The sequence below is a fragment of the Chiloscyllium plagiosum genome, chromosome 3, assembly GCF_004010195.1.
Source record: "Chiloscyllium plagiosum isolate BGI_BamShark_2017 chromosome 3, ASM401019v2, whole genome shotgun sequence".
In the NCBI taxonomy this organism is placed as follows: Eukaryota; Metazoa; Chordata; class Chondrichthyes; order Orectolobiformes; family Hemiscylliidae; genus Chiloscyllium; species Chiloscyllium plagiosum.
Window position 1 is genome coordinate 70,057,101 of NC_057712.1, and position 26,655 is coordinate 70,083,755.

The following is a 26,655-nucleotide window of genomic DNA, read 5'->3' on the forward strand; positions in this document are numbered from 1 at the left end:
ATCAAATCACTTTTGTGGATGAGTTAACACTTGCCTATTGCAGCTGTGTTCTTGGAAGTATTAGTTTTGCTAAGGCAAAGAAAGCTTGTAGCTAAGTGCTTGGCAGATAAAGTAGTTATAAAATAAACTTGCCTTTCTTGCATTCTAACAAAAACGAACTTAGCAGGTAAAAGTTGAAAGTTAAAAATGAACAATTTCTTTACAATTGGGGCAGCACAGTGGCTCAGTAGTTAGCACTGCTGCCTCACAGCGCCAGGGACCCTCAGGCGATTGTCGGTGTGGAGTTTGCACATTCTTCCCGTGTCTACGTGGGTTTCCTCCGGGTGCTCCGGTTTCCTCCCACAATCCAAAGTTGTGCAGGTCAGGTGAGTTGGCCATGCTAAATTTCCCATAGTGTTAGATACGTTAGTCACGGGTAAATATAGGGTAGGGAAATGGGTCTGGGTGGATTACTCTTTGGAGGGTCGGTATGGACTTGTTGGGCTGAAGGACCTGTTTCCATACTGTTGGAAATTTAATTTAATCTTCTGTACTGTAGGTATTTGTAAAAGGGCATTGAAGACACATTGACCCATCTGAGAATTCAGTCCAACCTAACCTAAACTCAAATGATGAAGGAGGCATTTTGAGAGTTCAACACAAGTCCCTTCTGAGGGGACATGTTGTATCTTCTCTCAGTACAACTTTAGTTTGAGGCATTGGACGACACCGTTGTCACAAAATTAACCTATAAGTTAAATGGACATTTGTTCTTGACATAGGAGAAAGTGAGGAATGCAGATGCTGGAGATCAGAGTCAAGAGTATGGTGCTGGAAAAGCACAGCAGGTCAGCAGCATCCGAGGAGCAGCAGAATTGACATTTCGGGCATAAGCCCTTCATCAAGGATGAGGCCTATGGTTTGGTGGGGGGTGGGAAGGTGGTTATGAGAGATATGGGAAGGGGTGGAGCTGGGGATAAGGTAGCTGAGAATGCATTAGGTAGATGAAGGTGGGGGAGAAGGTGATAGATTGGAGAGGAGGGTGGAGTGGAGAGATGGGAAAGACAATGGACAGGTCAAGATGATGGTGCCAAGTTGGAGGCTTGGGATTGGGATAAGGTGGGGGGAGGGGAAATAAGGAAACTGGTGAAATCCACATTAATCCTGTGTGGTTGCAGGGTGTCAAGGCGGAAGATGAGACGTTCTTCCTCCAGGTGGTTAGGTTTGGCAATGGAGGAGGCCCAGGACCTACATGTCCTTGGTGGAGTGGGAGGGGGAGTTGAAGTGTTCAGCCATGGGGCAGTAGCTTTGGACACCAACTGGTGGATCATTTCTGAGGAACCATAATGGATGATAATATATAAATCCCTCCCCTCCCTTTCCAAGTCCTTCTCCAGACCTGAGGAGATGTCCTTACCCTGGCACCAGACAGGCAATATAGCCTTTGGAAATCCTGTTGAAGATTCCAGAGAGCCATATCTATTCCCCCAAAATGCCTCGCTGATACAATGATGACCACCTTCCGATTTTCTCCACCCTCTTGATTGATTTCTTGAGCTAAAGTGCTGTGGCTAGTTTCTTTTCTGATATTTACTGCTCAACCTCTAAAATCCTCATTAATATTGGACAATTGCAGGAGTTAAGGCTCCACAATTGTAACCCCCAGGTCATCGCAACCACTTCACTGATGCTGTGTGCACAGGTTTTAATTGCATGACTTTCCATGCGCTGGACAGACGAAGGAGTAAGCTTTAAACTCTCTGAATGCAAGTACACAAACCAGTGCAATTTTCATATTTCCAATTATAATGTTAAATCCAGTGTGTTTGTAGTGTGTGACACATTGACATAAGAGTATCGCACATAAGTGAATAAAATTGTACTTTTGTTTTTGTTTATTAGTGTCAAAGAAAGAAAAGCCAAAGCCTACTAAAGTGAAAGGTTAGTTAAGCTTCATCTGAAGCTCTCCTTAATCAGATTAAATGCATGTTGTCCCAGCAATGGCAGCAAAGCCCCATTATAAATATATGGACTTCTTTTGTAGATAAAAAAAGCTAACTGCATTTCATTGTCAATGTAATGCTTAACACTTGTTTTCTCGTTAACAAAAGGAAGAACTGATACCTATATAACCTTTCACATCTTTAAGAAAGAAAATAAAGATTTGGGCGGCATGGTGGCTCAGTGGTTAACACTGCTATCTCACAGCACTAGGGTTTCAGCCTCGGGCAACTGTCTGTGTGGAGTTTGCACATTCTCCCTGTGTCTGCGTGGGTTTCCTCAGAGTACTCTGGTTTCCTCCCACAGTCCAAAGATGTGCAAGTCAGGTGAATTGTTGAAACTTTATTGCTGGAACAGCACAGCAGGTCAGGCAGCATCCAGGGAACAGGAGATTCGACGTTTCGGGCATTCCTGAAGAAGGGCCTGTGCCCGAAACGTCGAATCTCCTGTTCCCTGGATGCTGCCTGACCTGCTGTGCTGTTCCAGCAATAAAGTTTCAACTTTGATCTCCAGCATCTGCAGACCTCACTTTCTCCTCCAAGTCAGGTGAATTGGCCATGCTAAATTGCCCATAGTGATAGGTGCATTAGTCAGAGGGAAATGGGACTGGGTGGGTTACTCTCCGGAGGGTCGGTGTGGACTTGTTGGGCCGAAGTGCCTGTTTCCACACTGTAGGGAATCGAATCTAATCTAATCTAAATTTTTGGGTGGCACAGTGGTTAGCACTGCTGCCTCACAGCACCAGAGACCCGGTTCAATTGCCGCCTCAGGCAACTGACTGTGTGGAGTTTGCACATTCTCCCCGTGTCTGCGTGAGTTTCCTCTGGGTGCTCCGGTTTCCTCCCACAGTCCAAAGATGTGCAGGTCAAGTGAATTGACCATGCTAAATTGCCTGTAGTGTTAGGTGAAGAGGTAGATGTAGGGGTATGGGTGGGTTGCGCTTCGGCGGGTCGATGTGGACTTGTTGGGCCGAAGGGCCTGTTTTCACACTGTAAGTAATCTAATTTGCATGTGTTTAGTGCTTTTCACAACCACTGGACATTTCAAAGTCTTTACAATCAACAAATTACACTGGACATTCAGTCTGTTAGCACTTAATTTTTGGAACAGAGACTTTCAGTTTCCAAAATCAGCATCATGCGAAACAAATTTTGTACTTATTCATTTATTTATTGCTTGTGTGCCTTTGGTGTGTACAATTGGCTATCACTTTACCAAGATAACCACAACTAGTAAAGCTAGAAATATGCCATTATTTGCAATAGTTTATAAACTTGATGTTCAGCTAAAGCTCAGCTGGTAATACACTTATCTTTGAGTCTGAGGATACAGGCTTAGACCCCATTCTGGGACTTGAAAACAAAAACCATTGCTGCCACACATTGAGGGTTTGTTGGAATTGCTGCTTATTCTGGATGAGATGTTAAACTGGGATTCTGTCTGCCTGCTTGGGTGGTTATAAAAAAAAACTTCCATGGCATTATATTGAAGAAGACTAGAGTCTTGGCCAATGCTCAACCCTCAAAAAAATTTATCTGATTATGACATTGCTGTGTGGGAATTTGTTGTGTTCAAAATAGCTACACAATTTCCTACATTATAATAGTGACTATACTTCAAAATATAGTTCATTCGCTGTAAAAGGCTGTTTTTGTCATTTGTGTTTACAAATATAATTAATAATGCTTCCCATTTATGTAAAAATGTGTTATACATCAAGGAGAGAATACAATGATTTCACTGTTTGACTTCCCAACACACATTTTTAAACTTTTCAGTTGGGCCATCTGAAGGCAAAGCAAAAAGTAAGTGGTTCTTTGTCAACTATTATAACGATCAAGAAATTGTATAAAGTAGGAAGTTGCTTCATCCAGATTCAACATTGATTCAGCTGATCATCTGATTCAGCTGGAGTTAGCTGATTGATGGTTTTGGCTGATAATTCTTTGACACATGTTGTACATTGGAACACTACAAAGGAAACATTTCTGGGCAAGGTAAATAGCCCAGGGTAGGGGAGTCCAAAGCCAGAGGGCATCAATTTAAGGCGAGAGGGGAAAGATTTTAAAGGGACATGAGGGGCAACTTTTTCACAGTGAGGGTGGTGTACACAGGGAATGAGCTACAAGAAGAAGTGGTAGAGAATAGCACAATTACAGTATTTCAAAGATATTTGGATAGGTACATGGATAGGTAAGATTTAAAGAGATATAGGCCAAACAACAGACAAATGGGACTAGTTAAGTTCAGAAAACCTGGTTGGCATGGATGAGTTGGGCCGAAGGTCTGTTTCCATGATGTGTGACTCTATGATAGAAACAAAGGCACTAATTTAAAGTCCAAGTCCATGTGAGTGCAGTTCACACAGACACCTGATATAAACAGGAGCTCTGCCATCATGCAACATTGTTCCTGATGTTAGACTGGGATGAGTGAAAAGGAGAGAATTCCCACACTGGAAGTTGCTCATTTATTACCTCCCTACAGCAACATTTTTACTTATCCATTTATGCGATATGGGCATCAGTGGCTGAGCCAACATTCATTGCCCATCATCAATTGCTCTGAAGACAGTTGTGGTGAGCCATCTACTTGAAACACTGTGTGAACTATTTCACTGGTGAGGAAGCTTTAAGAAACAGTTGTTCAGCTATAGAATTAGTAGTCACGTGGAAAATGGTACATTCATTAGGAAGCATTGGGCTGAATTTCTAAAAGGGAAGTCATGAAATCTTTTTGAGGAGGTGACCAAAAGGCTTGATAAAAGTAACACTATCAATGATGTGTGGATGGATTTTCAAAAGGCATTTGATATAGTGCTATACAACAGAATCGTAATGGAATAAAAGGGACTTTAATAATGTGAGTGTAAAATTTGCTGAGTGATGGGAAACAGAGACTAACAATCAACGGATATTTTTTGGACTGGATGGAGATGTGTCGTGGAATGGATAATTGAATGCAAAGTTCAATGTTGTGGGTCTCCATGAGGAGGGATAGACTTTAAGTGGTCAGGAAGGCTCCAGAGGTGTGTCTGGTGACTAGGTGAAGCCTGGTGCTGATAGTGTCCAGCATGAGCTACATTCCCAGACACAACCTGCCATTCTTTAAAAGCAAAATGTAACTAAGAAATAGCTGGGGCTATGTCCAGGCTGGACAGAGTCAGTGTCAGTTTGATGGGTGAGAGGGTGGGATTCATTTGTGTTGGATGCTGTACACTGAAGCAGCAAATATATGATACAGGTATTTGCAAGCACCAGCTACACATAATTTGCACTCATTTTATCATGCATCTGCAATGCAGATAGGGTGAAATGTTTTGGGTTCAAATGCTGGTCAAAAGCAATTTGCAGCATGCCACTGGTCCTTGCAAATTGAACACTGGGATCTCTCGGATGTTGAAGTTAGCAGCAATGACTTTAAAATGTTCTAATATCTCTTTATGAGACTCCGTAAACGTTTTTGTTGAATAATGCTTTATGCAATCTTTAGAGGCAATATATAAATGCAATTTCCCCAAAGCGTTATGTTAAAATGAGTTTCTCTAGATTATCACTTTGTAAATTAATAGTTGCTTTTCATTTCTTAAACATGCTGTAAGTTTTCTTACTTAAGCACCCTATAAAAATCATTGGTGTCCAAGAAAATGGATTATTAGTACTTGTCAAATTAACATGTATCTACATTAATGTATGTTTTGAATAATTATAAAATGTATTTTATCTGACAGAGCCTGAAAAGGGAAAGCAGAGACAGACTCCAATCAAGTCAAAACCGAAAGGTAATAACATTTATTATGTGGAAATACATTTCTAAACATCAAACATATAAAATGGGCAGGCATATAAAGATTAACTGGCCCATCAAGCCTAACCTCTAAGCTAATGGCTAGAGCATTTTGATGAAAGACGTTTTATCTCCCACCATACCAGCTGGCAACATGTTCGAAAGGTTCCCAGCTGATTGGGAAAAGAGAAACTGCCGAACATTTAGTTTAGTTCTACTCCTACATAGTTAAAGCTTGTATCCTTGTTATGTTAACCAACCATAATCTTTCAACAGGAATACAATGTAGCCCTTTCATTATTGATTCAATTTGAATCAGATAACCTCCAAGTTTAAATTGCTGACACGTAACTGGACCATGGTGCTTGATCTATCTCAATTTCTGAGGTTCTTTAAGCAACATGTATCTCCTCTCCAGACCTTTTCTAAGGCCCATGAGGTGTAAAAACTGAAAGAGCTGCTAATGCAGTAAATCAGAAATGAAAGCAGAAATTGCTGGAAAAGTTCAGTAGGTCTGGCACCATCTGTGGAGAGAAACCACATTCAAATTGTTGTTCAAAACAGTGACTAGGTTGTTCGGGCTGTCTGTTTGTTCATTATTGATTTTTTTCGGTTTTATTTTTTGGCTTTGTCAAGGAACCTTTTTAATTGTGCAAATCTTTCTATCTACCTAGAATCATGGTACTATATAATGAACAAACAGTGCAGATGGGTTAAAGATTCTTGTATTTAATTCGGACAATCATATTGCAAATTACTTTATTTGTGATAAATTCTAAGGCCTTGTTGTGATGGCTTCATTCCACTGCTACACATTCCTTCTGAAGGGTCAAGTGACCCTTACTCAGATCTTTCCAAGATGCTGCCAAACCTGCTAAGCTTTTCCAGCAATTTCTGTTTTTGTTGCCCATGATGTGTAGTTTGGTGAGGAGGTTGGACCAAAACCAAGTCCTGTACTTAGATTATATTTAAATTGGCACACAAGAACAGTGCATGTACATATTCATATTAATTTATTTAGCTTCCAGTACATGCAGTTGTGGCATACTGCAATTCGCTATCAAGATTTAACTGCATTTAAAACTGCCTAGTGAGGAGGACTGGGGAACCAAATTGGTCATGCATACTGAAATGACTAATATTGTCAAATGTAAATACTACATCCACTTTTTTTCTACAGGACACTTAAATAACATTACCACCAATCCTCAAATGTCATTCTCTTCTCTTACTATATTTTGAATTATTAGAATATGAATACATAATATATAAGCAGCCATGGGTGAAAGGTCATCAAACTTCTTTTTCATTCACAAAAAAAGAGTGAAATCTGGTAGAACTTGAAATGATTGACCCAGATATAACAAAGAATGGTTAATCCAGTTGCTGAGAAAAATGCAGAATTGGTGTTAAAAATAACAGAATGTGATATGAATATAAAGAGGTGACCGGAAATCCTCTTATTGTTTATATAAATCCATTGGATGCACCATGCCTCTAAATCCACAAGGTAAGCATTAAGCAGCATATGATGAAGATGGATGTGCAAACAAAAATGTTTTGGTGCATAGATGTAAAACATAAACTCATTATTTTGATTTCTGACTAGATGTCATTGTTGTAATGCATAAGAAGAAAGTAACTTTTCAATAGATTTTAAGATAAACTGTAATATTCCTAAAACAGTCCTGCATTCATTAACAGTTTAATACAGAAATGTATTTGTCTCTTTGATGAAGTTTAAGGTAATTTAAATACATTTTAAAAAACTATAAGTGCAGCAAGAAAATAACTAATGATGCTGAAATTCATTTGCCAGATATTGACATCATGCCACTTGTGGCTGACCCGAAATGTTAAGTAGCTTGGAGCATACCCATATGCTGCTCTGCCTCATTTAGCATATAATGTTACCCAGAGATGATTGACATGATATATTGCTTAAAATGACAGAATGTTCATTCAAAAGATTCTTTGTATGTCAGTATTCTAAAATTGAGAGACAAGTTAATTCCACATTCAAGTAGTTGTTCAAAAGAGTGAATACAGCTTCTTGTGCTACCCTACATTTGATCACAAACAGTGAAAAATAAGAAACCATTGGTAAACTCATTAACTTGATTAAAGCCTTATATCTCCTGTAATCCTAGAGAACATCAATATTTCAGACTGGACAAATTAATCTATTTATAATAACATTAGAAATATGTTTCATTTATTGCAAGAATATTTTAATTCCGATTCTATTTTTGGTACATGAGTTAATGAAGATTGACAAAATAGTCAAATTATCACCTATGGTGCCCTTCTGTACACTTTTTCAGAAAAATGAAGAAAGATGGTATGTTGGAGTTCAAGGCCTGTGCTTTATGATGCTGTTTGTTTAGAAATATAAGTTTTAATGAAAAATGACTAACTAATTAGGTAGGACATGCATAAATAATGAAAACGTTTAAAGATAAAATTTCATTTAGGAGTTAACCATGATAAAATCCATTGCAGCTATCAGAAAAAGGATTGGCCTCAAAGGGGTTATGGAGATGACATACATAGGCTATTGATTAAATTAATGCTCAGTGCAGACAAGTAAAAGATTGTTTAAAATATTGAACATTTATTTAATCAGTAAAAAGGAGGCTGGGAAAGATACATGATGACATCACTTCTGGGTGTGAAAGTAAAATGTTATGTATAGATAAGTGCTAGAACTATCTCACTGTGATAAAAATAGCAATGATCCTTATCACATGAATACTATGAGAAACTAGGAATGAGACAACTCTCATGAAGACAGAGAAATGAAACATCTTTCCTGATAAGCACTTTAATGCAGAATTATTTTAGGATTTAAAGAAGAAGGGAAAGATGAATGCAATATAAAATGTTACAAATAAATCGACTAGATAAAAGTTCACTACTTCAAGATGAAATCCTTACTAAATAATTACAGAATAATGATCTAGTAGAAGATACCTTACTTGCTCAAGCCTTTAAAATATAACTTTATTTTAAATGTTGGTGGATATTCGATCCTTTAACATCATTAGACATTTTATTCTTTGCCATTCTTTGATATTCTTACAAGCTCTTAAATAGTATAAATAACATCAAACTACATTATCCTAGATTTGGTATTATATCTGTTGATAGTTTTTTTTTCATAGTCACACATTTATCCACTGAGTGTATTGCTGATTAACTTCTGTTATTAAAATTGTAAGACCAGTCAGTCATCTGATTTAAGTTTTTTGTTACAGCTGAAATGAGCCTTAATATCTGATACTCTTTCTTAAGTGGGAAAATGTGTTTTCTGAACAGAGAAATTTCACACCATCAATAAAGCTGAGATGTTTATCGCATAGCCAAGCCTTGTTGAGAGTAAGCAGGCTATTTAGCAGATGGTTATAATCTCAGATAGCTTCTTCTCCTGCCACCTTGTCAATGATGCAGCCATTGTTGAGATTAATTGACATCTTGATTCTTATGAGATTGTTCAGCCTTTGGTTTGTATATAAATAAACCTCTTAAAGACAGAAACCAAAATATGTTGAACTTTTGGATGTTAAAAGGCATATAATATATTTACTAAGGCTGGAAACATGTAAGTACCTTCACCCTCAACATTGTGGCAAAGGATCAAAGATGGTTGGAATAAACTGGATCCCGGTAGAATACAAAAATCATAAAATGTGAAATACTGACTGTGCGTAAGATACCAAAGATCGAATCTGTTGATGAATATCTGTGGAATTATGATGCTGAAGTTATAGCTACAACCATGATGATGATGATGATGACGACAAGAACAATTTATGTGACAACGTTACACAACATTCCAAGTATTGGAAAATTGTTTAGCGATAGCAAATCAGAAAGGTTTTGAAGGGTTTCATTGCGTAGTCTTGTAATTAGTTTGGAATGATACATATTGTATTGAACAAATTAGTTATCATATCATCAGTTTAAAATGATAATTAACAGGAGTTCCTTGGCAGTGTTAATTTTACTTCATCGCTTAACGACATTTTCTACTTGGGTCCACATCAAGCTTGCATGTCTGTCTCCCTCTCGAAGACTTGTGTAAAGGTTGAACATACTAATTTATGTCTGAAGGAGTTTTTCAAAAATTTGACATTTACATGAATATATTTGGCAAGTTGTTGTTGGAGTATTCTGGAGTTTGTGAACACCTCTGGGATACCCGGACCAACCAACCCAACCACCCCGTGGCTCAACATTTCAACTCCCCCTCCCACTCCACCAAGGACATGCAGGTCCTTGGACTCCTCCATTGCCAGACCATGGCAACATGATGGTTGGAGGAAGACCCTCATCTTCCGCCTAGGAACCCTCCAACCACAAGGGATGAACTCAGATTTCTCCAGTTTCCTCATTTCCCCTCCCCCCCACCTTGTCTCAGTCAAATCCCTCGAACTCAGCACCGCCTTCCTAACCTGCAATCTTCTTCCTGACCTCTCCACCCCCATCCCACTCCGGCCTGTCACCCTCACCTTGACCTCCTTCCACCTATCGCATTTCCAACGCCCCTCCCCCAAGTCCCTCCTCCCTACCTTTTATCTTAGCCTGCTGGACACACTTTCCTCATTCCTGAAGAAGAGCTTATGCCCGAAACATCGATTCTCCTGTTCCTTGGATGCTGCCTGACCTGCTGCGCTTTTCCAGCAAAACATTTTCAGCTCTGATCTCCAGCATCTGCAGTCCTCACTTTCTCCTTTGTGAAAGTAAAGGCAGTTTGTTATTACTGCATCTGATCTGATTATTTATATAGGAGTATCAGGGTGAGATGCAGAATAGTGTATTATTAAGACCTTATGTGATATTTTTGTTACTTGTCACGAACGTGATTTTGTTGGAAGTAGATTTCATTGTCACGGAATCAAGTTGGTGTCAATTAACAAAATCAGAGCATATTAAATGGGAGCCATTCAGTCCTTCAAGCCTGCTCTGCCATTCAATATGTGCATAGCTGGTCATCGAAGTCAGTACTGTTATGGACCACGTCAGACTCCCTCAAAACATTTCAAGAAGGTAGCCCAGACCCTAACTTTACCAGTTGTTTTAAGCAGGTGAAAGTGGATATTCCAGGAGTGATGCAGCTGGTCAAACCACTCAGTTTTAAACAAAACAGAATTTATGTACAGACTACAAACAAAAGAGAACGAAATTTAGAATAACATAACCTATCTGAAAACCAAATCGACTCTACTGCAACTTAATGATACTGTTCCAAATACCTGCAACATCCCCATACACCCCTTTGGCAAGATGAAAAGTCAAACACAGATTCTTACAGGAGAGGGATTGCAGAGAGAGAGAGGATCAGCCTGGAGCTGATTTTCTGGGTCCCCAGCTAAAAGCTTGACCAGCAGCTTCAAACAGACTGCTTGCTAAAACCAAACCAAACCAAAACCATGAGGAAACCCTGGACTGGGAGAACTGGCTACTCCCCTTTCATTATATAAGTGCTTAAAATAAAACTTATAAGCCTCTTCAAGTAGATAGTTCAAGATATATCAGAACCTCTGCCTTTACAACCTCCCTTGAAAAATACCATGGACAAAATAACCTTGTTAAAGGGGCAGCATTGTCACAGTACTGTGTTCCAGCTTTCTCCCCATAGCTTTTGATCACTTTAGCCCTAAAAACTATATCTAACACCTTCTTGAAAGCAGCGTTTTGGCCTCAATCATCTCTGTGGCAGACTTCCATAAATCAACATTCTCTGGGTAATGTATGTAGGTTTGCTCGCTGAACTGGAAGGTTCATTTCCAGATGTTTCGTTACCCTACTAGGTAATATCTTCAGTGGGCTAGTTGGTGTTAATATATCCTGGTGGCTAGTTTTCTGCCTGTTTGTCCAATGTAATGTTTGTTACAGTCCTTGCACGATATTTTATAAATTATGTTAATTTTGCTCATTGTCTGTACAGGGTCTTTCAAGTTCATTAGCTGCTGTTTTAGTGTGTTGGTGAGTTTGTGGGCTACCATGATGCCAAGGGCTCTGAATAGTCTGGCAGTCCGCCGATCTCTCAGCAACAAACCCAAACAAGCGGACAATACACGTCCAGAAACCCTAGCCACACTCCCCCACATCAAAGACATCTCGGAAATGACTGCCATGGTAGCCCACAAACCCACCAGCCCAAAGAAACACAACATATAAATAGGAAACAGGAATTTTCAGCATTGCTTCGCCTGAGAGCCTACCTACAAACCTACATCCAAAACCTCAACCTGAACTACAAATCTTCTTAAAACTCGCTATTCTCAGGGTAAAGAAATGTATTCTCATCTTAGTCCTAAATGATTTATCTGTGTCCTTAAACTGTGACCCTTGTTACTGGACTTCCCCGTATTGGGAACATTCTTCCTTTGTTTATCCGGTTACACGGTCATAGCTGATTGCACACTTCAATGTGTTTTACCTGCACCATCCCCATATTGGTAATCATTGGTTTCATTTATATGTTCTGAAATGACTCCACAGAGGCCAGTATCCCATCACTGAGTCACCCTTTATTTACTAAGTACAGTACTCTGACTGGCTAGCTGAATGAGAAGAATCTCTGAGACTCCTGGTTATATCTGTCAGCCAGCGCTCCCTGATTGACCCCATATTAACAACCCCAATTTCATATTCAATGAGATCATACTCCACCTGGCCCTCATTCCAGTCACTGCATATTCCTTTATGATAGCAACTAATAACACTTTATACAAGTAGGCTTAGTTTTCAAGGTTGAAATACTAGCATTGTTGTCTTAGTGCAAAAAAAATTCATGGATTTTGTCAGTTCAGGTAACTGTATTTAAACATCATATTTAAATTACTGTATCTACGTAGAACAGTAGCACACTATATTTCTCTTTTCACTCTCTTTTTATATTGTGTTGTATGATTAAATTACAATAATGACAAATAATTGCAGTTAATCTTATGTTTAATGAGAATACATGAATATTACAGTAGAAAGTTATTTTTTATCATTAATTAACAACCTCATAGAATGGTTTCTGGTTATCACTTACTCAAATATTCTGTTAGGTTGACCAAACAATGACCTATCTCAAAGTGACTGATGATCAAACTAATCCAATCTGATGAAAATAACAGAGCAGCCTCTCAAATCAGAATGCTGTTAAACTCTAATCTGCTTATCAAAGATAAGTATGGTTCCAGGCAAGAGATTGTCTGATGTGAATCTGTCTTTCAGTAGAAAGCCCTGACATTAATTTTTTAACTATATTGGATCTTCTTTTCCTCCATTGTCAGCAACAACTGAACTCCAATAATATTTTTCAAGACTGTGGCTTGGTTTTCTCTAATAGGTTTCAATATGAACTATGGATTTCATAAAATTCAAGTTTTCCCAGTTACTGCCAGATAGTCCACTTTTTAAAAGAATCAATTCCTATAACAGAGCACAAACAGGCTGATACTAAAAATGATAGAATTGTAAAAGTAAGAGTTCCTGTAGTGAAATGTGTCCTTCGATCACCACCTTGATCGTATTGCCATCAGTCTTCACCAATCTATTTTCCTTAGAATCAGCTGCTTTCTAATCTAATTAAATGGGATTTGCTGCTGTATTAAGGAGATATTTGTAAAAGTGGCCAAAGACACAAGAAGAAAAGGAAAGCGAAGCATGGAAGGCTGGTGATAACTCATAAACTAGGGCTAAGCTTTGCATGAGCAGGAACAGATAGTCACAATTTTTTTTGTGATTGACATTGCAGTTGAGCTTGGGCGACATCTTTTTAGCACCATTTTTATGATTAAGTCTGCCCATACAGTTACACTTTGTTTATGACCAGAGATTAATGACATGTCTGTGAAAAAAAATTATAGCTGTTGCCAGCCTTCCCAGCTTTCATTCTTCCAAATCATTCACGTCAATAAACCATTTAAACAGTGCCTTGCTGTGAACTTTAAATAATTATGGAAAATCACGCACTTAGGTTTTCATGAATCTGCATTAAATATGTAACATGAGGGTCTGGTTGTAGAACATTTTCAGAAATTTAAACTGATAAAAGATGGATAATGCAGCAGATAACCAGATTGTTCCCTGAGCCTCTGTTTATGTTTAACATTCAAGTATTGGCTAAAAATGCCCTCTCTCTGTTAGATGAAAAATCTCTATATGAGGTCAGTTTTGAAATCCGCCCTCTATTCTAATGGGCATGTGTCAGCATATTTGCTTATTTAACATGAAATTTAAATTTAATCAAATAATCCAAAATTATTGATTTGTGGGTAAGATCTGGGCATTGGTTAATATGGTTACGTTTGCACACTGGAGTTTTATTATTCAGAGTGATACAATGTGCTGACAGTATGCCTTCAGGAGTTGAAGATCACTCATATGATGGCAGATCAGTTGAAATTTGGTCAGACCTTACATCATTATGTATAACTTTTCATAAAGTTTTTTGTAGGCTGCTACAATACAAGATGTGGAGCAAAATATATTTTGAGAATATTGTAGACATATACACTGAAGTCATTCCAATTTATCAAAAAAAATTAACTCTTCCATTTTTCTCAAACAGAGCCGAAAGTTGTCAAAGAGAAAAAAACACATCTTTCATCAGCAGGTATGATAAAGAATTTGATCATACATGCAATTCAAGACTAATGTTGAGCTTGTAAAGATGACAAATGTCAATCCTGGGGAGGACCACATTTTCACTTCTTTTAACTAGTATCAATATCTAATGTTCCTCAAGATGCCCTCTATCTTGGACACTCTCACCCTATGCTCACAGAAGCAAATACCAGGAAATTGAACAGTCATTGCCAATATGCAGTCATCAATTTGCATGATCTTACTTGTCAACATCAATGTATGTTTAATTTGAGAAGTTTTGTGCAATAGATACACCTGAAGGATTAAAATGAGGCTACCCAATTAATTGCATGAATAACCTCTATAGGTGAATGAGAGAGGGGGAGAAAGGCAATTTTATCAAATGTGGAAGAATAGATTGCCAAACAGCTTTATGATATGAAACTTTCTTTATGAGCCAGGTTTGTTCATCCAAGAAAACAGGAAAACCTTTCTATTTCACCTGTTTATTAATTTGAGCAAAATACCATCTGGATGGCATTGATCCTACCAGTTCTGCAATATTTTCAAGTATAACCTAAAATTCTTTGAATTTCAAAGCATTATCATAGGATAAATGAGGATGGTAGTGCTTGCCCTTGTAAGAAGTCATCACAATAAGTAGCAGATTTTATTCAGAGGCAGCTTGGTCTTGCAGACCTACTGGCAGACAATGTTTATTAGTGAATAATTTAAAACCTGACAGAATTTATTGTTGTGTACTGAATTATTATTTTATTAGTTTGCTTTTCATATGTAAAACAACATTTGTTAAAATGAGACTGGTCTCTCAATTTAACTGCAGTCTCTTCCAGAGGAGAAATGTATGTTTCAATAAACCGAGGGATTAACAAAACTAGAACAGTATTGTGCTAAATTGTGCATCAGCTCTCAATCAGAAATGATGAATTCAGGGAAAGTAAGAAGATTATCAATTGCTGAATCCAGATTAATCTCTCAAGATTGAAAGAAACCATGTGACCCACAATAAAGCATCACTGAGTGTCTGCAGCCAAGCATGTACCATGTTTTAATGCAAGAAAACTGTCCAAAGCCAAATGAAATTGCAGAGAATCATGGTTAGCTGTGGAGCACAGTTTTTTTTTTGTGTTTCCATTTGATGTTTTCCCTCACCAGTGTGTTGGTTTTCACCAGCTGCATGTTTTAAAATATTGGATTTTTTAAGTTTCTGTTTAAGAATTAAGGAAGTTTCCATTTCTTCATTGTAACCGCTGCTAATATATTCAGTTTAAGAACATGGGAAAACAGTGTGGTGACCTTTCCATTTGAGCTGATGTACCTCAACCTAGTTTAACTGCTTTTGCTCTCTATTCCCTTATGCTGTTGCCAAGCAAAACAATCTGTTTAGCTCAGACTGTAACCTTGGATGGGATTACGCAGGATACATTGCATAGAAAATGACTATTCAGCCTAACCACTGTTGCTCTACAGTTGAGTGTCTTGCCATTGTTTTCTATCATTGTAATGAATTGTGCCCTTCTTTATCCTACATGGTCTGTATTCCCCTTAAATGTGTCTGTACCATTTCCTTCAAATTATCGTATCATGTTCCACATTCTTATCACTTCTTGGGTGAAAAAATTTCTTCTGAATTTCTTAGTAACTCCCTGATATTGATAGCCTGTAGTGATTCTCTTCCTGTCAAGACAAAACAGTGTCTCTGTGACTCTCCACTTAAATCTTCCATAATTTTAACAAACTTTATTATGTCACTTTTTTTTGATTTCCAAGAGAAGTACGACCTCAGCCTGTCAATTCTTTCGGATACATATACATGTATATTGTTAAAGTGTTACCCTTGTAAGTCTTCTCCACATGAGCTTCAGTGCCTCTTTATTATTTGTATAATATAATAACCAAACTGTACCCAAAACTCTCAAAACGCACTAAGGTTTGTTACTGGTTTAGCTTAGATTTTCTACTTTTCAAACCTATCCTTTGAAAAGTTTTAAGTAGCTTGCTTTTAGTTTTGTGGCCATGTTAACTTGTGATACAAGTTTTGTGATTGATGTATTTGTCCTTTGAGACCCATTTGAAAATCTACCCTACCTGAACTTGCACCTTCTAAATAATAGTGATCTCTGTATTTTTCAAACCAATTTACCTCACAATTAGCTGTGTTGAACTTTATTTGTCAATGATTTGCCTTCTGAAAGTTTATTCATACTTTTCTGGAATTTTCTGTAGTCCACTTCAGTATTAACTATGTCCTGAATCTTGAAATTTAGTGTCATCTGTGACTTTATAATTTGTGTTTTGATTCCAAAGCTCAAATTGCAGCTATAAATTTTTAAAAAAGCTATAATTCCAGCACTGAGCCTTGATGAACATAATTCTCACATCCTGCCATGCTGAATAAATACTTTATTCCTGTTCTCTGCACTCTGCCTTGAAGCCAACAAGGGCTTGACCCCTGATTTCATATTTTCTGATCTTATTCATTTCACAATTGTGGGCCACGTTATTGAAAGTCTTTTGAAAATCCACACAATTACATTTATTCGAATGTATTCTCTGTTACCTCCTCAAAAATACTGTCAGGATTTCTCTTTTAAAATCCATAAATTTCAGTTGCAGGTAACTGAAGATTATTGACTGTATGATCAGGTATTATTGACAGAAAGTTTATTCGTTTGTTAGCAAGACTGAAAAATGCAGCACACAAATACTGATACTTCCTAGTGGGAGGGAATGGAGGTGACTATCAGAGGATTTACAAGGGCTGCAAAAGCAAAATGCCATGGATGCTGAATAGGTGAAATGAGAACAGAAGAGCTAGAAATACTGAGCAATTAAGGCAGCATTTGGAAGAAGAAAATGGAGGTGATATATTAGGTCTGTGACCATTCATTAGAAAGAGTTAGTAGTATTTCACTGCATGGTAACAAGTTTTGATTTTGAGAAGGTGCCTTTATCAGCATCCATGCTAGTAATTGCTGTATCCCAAGATTAAAATGAACAGAAAATCAATTTTTGGAGTGTTATAGAATGATTTTACAACTAGAATATGTGGGTTTGTCAACAAAACGTAACATGACAGAAGCAATATGAATAGAAATTAGTCAGTCGCAGGGGAAGGAAATAAACATCAGCTAGAGATAAGTAGGGTGAGTAGTGGACTTCCCAGTGAATTCAAACAGGGAAGCTAACCATATGTAAATTTATGAAAAATTAAGTATAATTGAGGTAAGGTGGTTAGCCTAAAACTTATTACTGGGTGACAGAAACAGGATCCGCATATGACTAGCTAAACCCAAAGTGCACTCAATATTGGTCTTCCTTGCCAAAGTTCAGTGTTAGCAAACATTTTATGATCACCTGATTTTTTTAAGGAGCATGACTCATGGAATACTGTGTTTGTCAATCTTTAGTATAAAAGAGGAAATTGTACCTGATGATGCACCTTTGAAGATTTAGATTTTTAAAAATTGAAATAGTTTGATGCAATTCCACCTGGATAGCAAGCCTGTGAGAATGTCAGGTTTTTTTATATAAAATGTCTTCAACCTGTTATAGGAATTTAGCTTGTGAAAAGCTCCCAACAGACTAACAATGACCAAGTGAATATTTTATCTGATTTCATAGTCAAGACCCTGAGTTTATTAAATATTGTTGCCAATTTTATGAATGGCACTGAGTTCGTCTATTTACAGTTTATTATTACTGGAGATTGGATATGAATTATGTATTCAAGATTAATGTATATTCTTATATTCTTTACAGAGTCAGAAAAGCTGAAGAAAGCAAAATCAAGTCTGGCAGACACAAAAAAAGGTAAGAAAAAACACATTGAGACAAAAATGTTACATATAATCTGAACATAATTAATTAATACTTTGTAAGCAATTGAGGCATCTGATCAAAATTTATATGAGAGTTGAGGGGCATACATTTTTAAAAATAGAGGTGGCATACTATTATTGCTAGGACAATCTTATGAAACCTTAAGCAAATCTTTCTCTTTTATATCCTATCACCAAGACCAACTATGGTCACCTTGAACCCTGCCTCAGATCATCTAATGCTTGAACCCCCATCCATTCCTTTCTTACCTTCAGACTTGTCTACCTGAAATGATCAACTGGCTTGCCCACAAATCTCCATTATCCAAAACTCCTAGCCTAACTGTTGATAGCCTAACTCGCACCAGGTCTTATTCCCCATCATCATTTCATGATCAACATTGGTTTCCAGAAGGAAGGAAGGGAGATGGAGATGTGGAAAGTTGCCTCTGAGGCATGAATGGGAAGTAAAAGTAAACAAGACTATAAGGTGCTGAATCAAGTGAAGAGCTGCGATTACTTGAAATTTTATTCAACTTTATTAAAATAAAATATGAGCTCTTGGAAAACAGAATGGAATGGGTAAATAATTAAAGTAAGAAGTGGCTGAAAACTCAGGATGACACTGAAGGACTCAAGTGTTCTGCAAAAGAATCATCCAATCTGCATTTTAACTCAATGTAGAAGAGGATGCAATGTGAGGATATTGAGCAAATTGTAGAATCATGGGTAAATTGCTGCTTCTGCTGGAAAGCCTAATGAAGCTACATTACATTGAGCAGGATTCTCTGAGGACTTGCAACAGATGCAGATTAGGATAATCAGAAAGAATTAATAATTATTAATTGGATGTTGCTGCCCAGTCAAAAAGCTGTTCTTCCTGTAATGCAAGTGAGTAATATAGTATGTGAAATTCAATGCTAGTGTGAAGACAGGTATGTACTTTGTAGTTGTCAAAGACTAGTGTATCATATCAAATAGCATATCCCTTTGGCTTTTGGTCAGAGTGGTGCTGGAAAAGCACAGCAGGTCAGGCAGCATCCGAGGAGCAGGAAAATCGACGTTTCGGGCAAAAGCCCTTCATCAGGAGCATTTTTAGTTCAGTCTTACTTGGTGAGAAGTTCAATAGGGAGCTGTTTGGAAACTTTCTCTCTCTCTCTCTCTCTCTCTCTTTTCTGCCGTTCAACTTCAACCTGTAAGCATGCGTTCCATTTATACTGGTTTTTAAAGGGAGTTTGCTTATTGGGACTGTTGTGTATATTTGGAACAGCATAATTATGTCTAGTTGGATAGTCTGAGTTCTGTAGGGGTTCTTTATTCTGTTCTTTGTGTTTCATTGTGTAATTTTGTGAATAATTATTCATCTGTTTTAAAATCTAGTATTCAACATAGCTAACTTAATCCAGGTAATTTTCACTGTACACTTACCAAAACAAATTTCAAAGTCATGGTCTGAGCTGCCTGCTTAAGAATGTTATGAGTGGTCTGGCCCAGTCGCTAAGAGTGCTCAAGATTAGAGTGGTGCTGGAAAAGCACAGCAGGTCAGGCAGTATCCGAGGAGCAGGAAAATCGACATTTTGGGCAAAAGCCCTTCATCAGGAAGGGCAATCAGGAATCCCAGATGAAGGGCCTTTGCCCGAACGTCGATTTTCCTACTCCTCGGATGCTACCTGACCTACTGTGATTTTCCAGCACCACTCTAATCTTGACTCTAATCTCTGCAGTCATCACTTTCACCATAACAGTGTTCAGCAAAAGCTAATGCTGCAGATGTGGCTGAGACTATTTTCCATTTTCAGTGCATTTTTATTAGTTACAAGAGAGTGGAAAAACAATAAATGTCATGCTTGGCACAGTGAGTCTGTTGGCTTTTATCCCACTTTCTCTGGTACATCGGGGTTTATTGGATCTCAGTAACACAGGACAATTCTAAACAGTAGAATGTACACAATATTCTTTATTAAAGCAAAGAACACTACAAAAATTCTGCATAAATCTTAGGCGTACAATGCTTACAATTACAAGTGGACTTGTCCAAAGATCAGACAGAACAGGTAATCAGCCAGTTCTGTCTCAACTTCTCATCATTGATGAATTGTCCTTCCCCTGAGCTAGTTAAATTTTTATGGTGAAGCAATTTGTTTTATATGTTTTACATATGAAGAACCCATGCCTTTTATGTTTGAGGCTATCAGGTCTCCAAAAAATGATCAGTTTGATACTGGCACCCCACCATAAATGATGATATTTTGCACATTTGAGGTCTAGGCTATTCTCGAGCAGGTCCAAATATTCTTTCATATGGGCCTCCACATCCAACCTCATTCCCAATGATGTCCCTGCTTTGGATGCTTTGATAATGTACGGATTAAAAGCACTTCACTCAATTGCTCATCAGTGAGCCAGACAAAAAGAAAGACATGGAAGGCAGTTTGTGGTTCAACACAATTTTATTAACTAATCATTCTGTATGAAAATACTGTGAGCATTTCCTAAATTCCCACAATATTTACTCTCTATCTAGTTCGAAACAAAAGTAGGGCAGCATAGTGGCTCAATGACTAGAACTGCTGCTTCATGGTGCTAGAGACCATGGTTCGATTCCTGCCTCAGGTGACTCTCTATGTGGAGTTTGCATATTGTCTGTGTGTGTTTCCCCTGGGTGCTGTGGTTTCCTTCCACAGTCCAAAGATGTGCAGGTTAGATAAATTGCCCAAAGTATTCAGGGATGTGTAGGTTAGGTGCATTAGTCAGGGGTAAATGTAGAGCAATAGGATGGGGGAATAGGTCTGCATGGGATACTCTTTGGAAGATTGGTGTAGACTTGTTTTCACAGTGTAAGAATTCTATGATTCTGCCTGAGGAAAGAGTGTTATCCGCAATGATCAACGGCTGGGCCATTAGAATCTCCTTCCTCTCTTCCACAAACGTGGGCCTTTCAGGTCAGGATCTTCTCCTGGATCATCTTGGGTTGGCGCACAGTCTTTTGCCATGAATGCTGCTGTGAGTTTTCTCTGAGTCTTTAATCTCCACTGAGTCTTCCCTGAGGGGGCGACGTCTAGGTGTATGTTTTTAATCTCCCCTCACCCCTGACCTTCTAGAACGTTCTGTGGATTTTGAACAATGGAGTCAAGAGCTGGGTTCAAATCATCCAATGGGGTCCCTCAACACCCTTCACTGTTGCCATCCCAGGAGGTGTAAAGTGCACATACTTAGACAATCAAGATACCAGATTGATACTTCTCCAATACGGACCCCTCAAGCTTGTTGTAACTCATTTCTCTTGAACCTATGTAGTCTCGTCCACCTTGGTTTCCACAATTCTCTGTAACCAGTATCTGCTGGTTGCTGTTTAATTTAGTTTGACCAATTTTCTGCAAGCCTGATTTCTCCGGTTATGCGTCAATTTAGAATGTCTAACTTTGAGCTCTATCCGACTAGCATAATACGTTCGCAGATTCCCCCACTTCCTGGATGTCCCACATTGAACCACTATGGGCCAATTTCATTTCTTCCTGTTGTTAACCCTCATCATTTTCCTGAACTTGCTTCTAGTACATCATCAGTAGCTTCACGAAGAATTCCTGCAAATCATATGGTTTCAATGCTACTGCGCGTTCCATCTCTCTCCTGGATAGGGAATTATCACAATCCCTTATCCTTCCACTGCTTCTCCCTGGAAACAGGTTTATGCATTGCCATATTGTTAACAATGAGTCAATCTGCTCCTAAATTCCCTTAGTTAGATCTCCCTCTTTGTTCACATACATTCCCAATGAGTCTCAAGGGGCCCAATCCTTAGCCTCAAAGATTTTGATGTCATTCCCATCGTTGAGTCACCCATGAAACCTCCAATTGGTATGGTCAATAACTGGAGAAGGGCAGTACCCAAGGTTTTAATGAACGGATCACCATGTGAGATTCATTGGTATCTACTAGATATGTTTCCTGTTCCCTACTTACACACTTACGGACACAAGATCTTTCCCATTCATCATATGCTATCAGACACAGGTATTTGGGATGGACACAAGCTCTTGAGATCACTACTGGGGTCAAAGCGGAGAGAGAGGTTCCCTCCCACTCTGTGTCAACTTTCCCATTTGTGCTCAAACTTCAGCTATCTCTTGGCATAGTGCCTCCTGTCTTTTGGAAGTCAAACATGTCTTCCTTATTTCCTCCATTTATTGGGGAAGCTTTCCTTGGGGCTCTGCATTGTCACTGTAAAGGTCATTCTTGCTACAATCATAGCATTCCTTGTCTGCTCCAGAGAATTCATTGCCCCTTCTATTCTTCTCCTTCTGCATTGATGTCTTGGCAGTAAAGCTTTGTGCTTCTCATATTTTTCCCTTCAGCTTCTGTCTGGCCCTACTTTCTTATCCCATTACTTCTTTTCAAAACAAGCTCATTTTCTTCAATACTGTAGCTTCTGTAATATTAGTGCCCATCAGGATTGAATTCCTCAGAAGCTGCTCGTATATCTGCGAGAGACTGGAGTATCAGAGTTCTCAACCAGCGAATTAAGGCAACATCTGTAAAGATCAATTCTATGTTTGGGAACCCCAGGAATGGCCATCTTATAAGTTGGACATATTCAATCCGCACATAAGGCAGGGTACTTATTCAGCCCTTGTCAGAGATTATCTGAGGGCTTGGTCAGTGTTCCAAAGTGTTACCCATGAGCAACCATCACATTATTTTGAAGTGCAACATATTCCCCTGTTTAGATGCAATGGGATAGGAGCAAACAGATTGCTGGATAAGGTAAATTACACCACTTTCTGATCTCCCCCTACTCAATCCAAATTATGAAGGGTAGCCATCTGATCCAGTTCCTGGAAGCACCTTTATAGGTCTTTCCCAGAGTCTAATTTAGGAACATTTTTCAGCCACCCCATATTTGGTGAGGGTTATATGGTAGCATATACTTGTGTTCAACTTCCTATTTGTGTTCTTGTCTGTTTGCACCAAGCTGATGTTGACTCTACATCAAAGAGGACTTTGGTGGATATTTACAGAGGATCTTGGGTGGGGCTGTCCACTTGAATGTCCAGTATCATGAACATTCCTTTCCTCGAGATCACTAACGTCAGCCTCACTGCCATTTCACATTGCACTTTTTTGTTCACCACAAGGCCTGCTGTAGACTGTCCATGTTATCCTAAGACAGGCCATGGTTCTCTTCCTGATACTGTGTTTGAGACCTTTGACCACACCTGACAAATTATTTTCAGATCTGTGCACTGCTGTTCTGCTTCCTCAGCTCTGTCGTACTTGGGAAATCCATTTTTCTCAGGTGATCCCATTGCTGTAGATCACTGATATACAGACTTCCAACAAATTGCAATCGGCTATGCTATTCCTCCCTTTCTAACTCAGAATTTTTGGTTTCCTCTATTTATCCCTGCCACACTTCTTTAAGTTATTTCAATATTTTTTCTAATTTTCATTTCAATTCCTCTATCTCTTGTTGCAGTTCACTCATGAGATTTGAGTTAGACATTTTTCTCCTAACGTTGAGAATCTCATTTCTGATTATCACACCCTATTTTCCCAATTGTTCTGCCAACTCCTGTGTCCAGAGGCCGGGTATATTATGCCCAATGTGTCTTGCTTAATTCATAGAATTTTTTTCCTCCTATGTGCATGGTTACTTGTCAATACTAGGTGAGTTGATACAGTAGGCGATGTGGAATTGGATGGTCATTGGAAATAGGCAATAAGCTGGCATAGGGAGCTATGTGGTATGATTAGACAAAATAAGTTGACGAAGGGGGTACAAGGCACCAGGGGACGAAGGCATAGTTGGAATGGATGGAACATGAAGTGTTAGAGGAATGTTTTTAAAAAAAATATTCTTTTATTGTAATCTTTGGACACAGCTGGAGCACCGAGCTTGCTTTGTCAACTGACTATAAAGTCATTTCCTCCTAGGTTGCCTGCTTTGATTTGTAAGCCAGGAGTTCTTCCATCTGCCCATCCAACCCGGCAACAAAAGCTGGGGCATAACTTTCTGTAATAGCAATTCACTCTTTTCAACATGTTTACATAATGGGGTAATGTACTTGTGCAGAACAATTGCCCTTTAGTTGCCCTGAAATAAGAGATGCAGCGGAAAAGATTGACCAAGCTTTGTACGCAATCTGTGTGTAGGGATCGCAAACATAATTTTGTTGGCTTAGAATAAGACAAAAGCATGCAAAGATCAATTTATCTTTTAATTCTTGTACTACAAAACATCTTGATATTGATCTGAGAATCTGCATCAGCGTCAATGCACAGGTTGTCACTGGTTGATCATGGACCATCTTGCCTGTTTTGCACCTCTTTCACTCAGAGCACAAGGACATGCCCAGTGTAAAAAACACATTTGCAAGATACAGGGTAGACAAGGATGAGGATGCCTTGTGAAATACGGCCCCTTTGAGATTCCCAACAGCATTTATGGCTACCAAAAACCAGACTGCTTGTAAGAGCAGCAACAATTTGGTTGGACTAAACCATTTTAATCTGCTTTATGCCTGAACAGGACAGTTACAAAAAAAATTCTTATATTTTATTACACTAGGTGTTGTGTGTGTATGTACAATTTTGAATGCACATCTTATGAGACTAATAGATGAAGATTATGTGCAATGAAACGATGATTAATTTTGAACCTAATTCAATTCTTCACCTAATGTTTAGAGAAAACATCCATGAAGCAGCCAACGCCAAAAACTACAAAAGAAGGTAACATAAATTTAAACAAATTAGATATTTAGGAGTGTTCCTAACCTTGCATTATCTCCCTCCTTCCAATATTGGAATCAATAATTGCCGGAAGGTCTCAGAGGATGAATGGATTAGCATTCTGCATTCTAATATTCTTCTTTACTTCAATGGAAAGAAGATGAAAATAAATGCAGCCTTTATCTGCACAGACCTATCTTGTAAAACACATTTTATCATTTTTCAATATTGAAGCTAAAGGCAAAGTATAACTGGCTTAAACAGCAAATTAACATTCAAATGAAAATCTATCAAACTTGCTTCCTTGAACACTTGAGTATTAATTTGAGCTTTACTGATTAACTGACAGAATCTGCATGTTTGTTGCACGTGGTGGATGACAGGAAATGCCAACAGGAATAAAGTGCAGCAGCAGTTGTCATTTCTCACGCATGGCATCATTTTCTCAATGATTGATAGGTAAGGCCTTTTAGCTAGAAATGTGTTCATGACTGTAGTATCTTTACCAATCCCCAGGTAAATCTATCCCATTGAATTTATTATTTGTCTCAGAACACTAGGAGAAATTTCACATCATCAAATGAACTTGACAACATTACTACCTGTTGATGTGGTCCTGCAACGGAATTTCTTCCATCTTAGAAGTTTTCAGACTAGCAAATCTATCTCAGTACTTTTTCCACTTTTTTCCTAACATCAATGTGAAGTCAATTTTTCTTCAAACTAATTCTGTCCCTCTTCTTAAATATAGTAATTACTCTCTATAGTAATTGGTCTCTATCAGTCTTTTTTCCATTACATCTTTTATAACATACTATTAAATATGTTTAGGAGTAGCTCTGTCATCTCTTTTCAGCTTCTTTTAAAATAGGTAGATGGCCACACTAGTTTGTAGATAAGAGTAGAAGCTGATAATGGTCAGGTGATGAGCTTATCATTCAATGAGACATTGAAGTAGTCAATGTCAGTACTTGGCTTACATTAATCATATTCTCACCCTGGATTCTCCAAAACCTTATGATGTTGCTTTCCATAAAAGTAGCAGTAAATGACTGGGGATAACAGCATTTTTTTGGGAAACAACTGTTCATTTTTTGTGCCATATTAATTATTGCATGTATACATAAAATGTATTGAATATTCATCTTATAAGACTAAATTTGATTATTGTTCATGGACAATTATAATTGCTATCAAACCTAATTAAATTGTTCACCACATTTTAGATGCCAAAGCTGTGAAGAAAACGAAACAAAAACCTACGAAGGAAGGTAACACAAACATTCAAGCAGTGAGAGCTTTATGCATGTGAGACCTTATCGATCTCCTTTCTTCCAATGTTCAAGGTGTGAAACTGTGAGTTAGTCTCTGAAATGATTGGTTTCTCATGACTCTCAATTTACACACCAGCTAACATGTCCTCCTATAAATGGAATGAAAATTAAGTTTAAACTAGTTAAATTAAATACCTTGTAAAAATCAATTCACAATTTTGACATAATATACCATATGGCAAAACACAATTAACATCATAAGATGATGAGCAGATTAAAATTCATCAAGCTTATCTCACAACACATTTGTTATGGGATTGGATTAGTGGTGCTGGAAGAGCACAGCAGTTCAGGCAGCATCCAAGGAGCTTCGAAATTGACGTTTCGGGCAAAAGCCCTTCATCAGGAATAAAGGCAGTGAGCCTGGAGCGTGGAGAGATAAGCTCGAGGAG

At 38.2% G+C, this 26,655-nt stretch overlaps 1 protein-coding gene across 31 annotated transcripts in view; it reads left to right on the top strand.

Moving 5' to 3' along the window:
• LOC122544790 (neurofilament heavy polypeptide-like) overlaps window positions 1-26,655 on the top strand; it is a 196,001-nt gene that overhangs the window by 154,263 nt on the left and 15,083 nt on the right. For 29 of the 31 annotated variants that reach the window (XM_043684122.1, XM_043684127.1, XM_043684177.1 and 26 more), the window contains 7 exons: window positions 1,882-1,920; window positions 3,759-3,785; window positions 5,711-5,761; window positions 14,339-14,383; window positions 18,139-18,189; window positions 24,885-24,929; window positions 26,156-26,200. In XM_043684122.1, coding sequence (XP_043540057.1) covers window positions 1,882-1,920; window positions 3,759-3,785; window positions 5,711-5,761; window positions 14,339-14,383; window positions 18,139-18,189; window positions 24,885-24,929; window positions 26,156-26,200 — 303 coding nt within the window. The remainder of the gene's footprint in view (window positions 1-1,881; window positions 1,921-3,758; window positions 3,786-5,710; window positions 5,762-14,338; window positions 14,384-18,138; window positions 18,190-24,884; window positions 24,930-26,155; window positions 26,201-26,655) is intronic. The other 2 variants (XM_043684136.1, XM_043684213.1) reach the window with 1 other exon arrangement.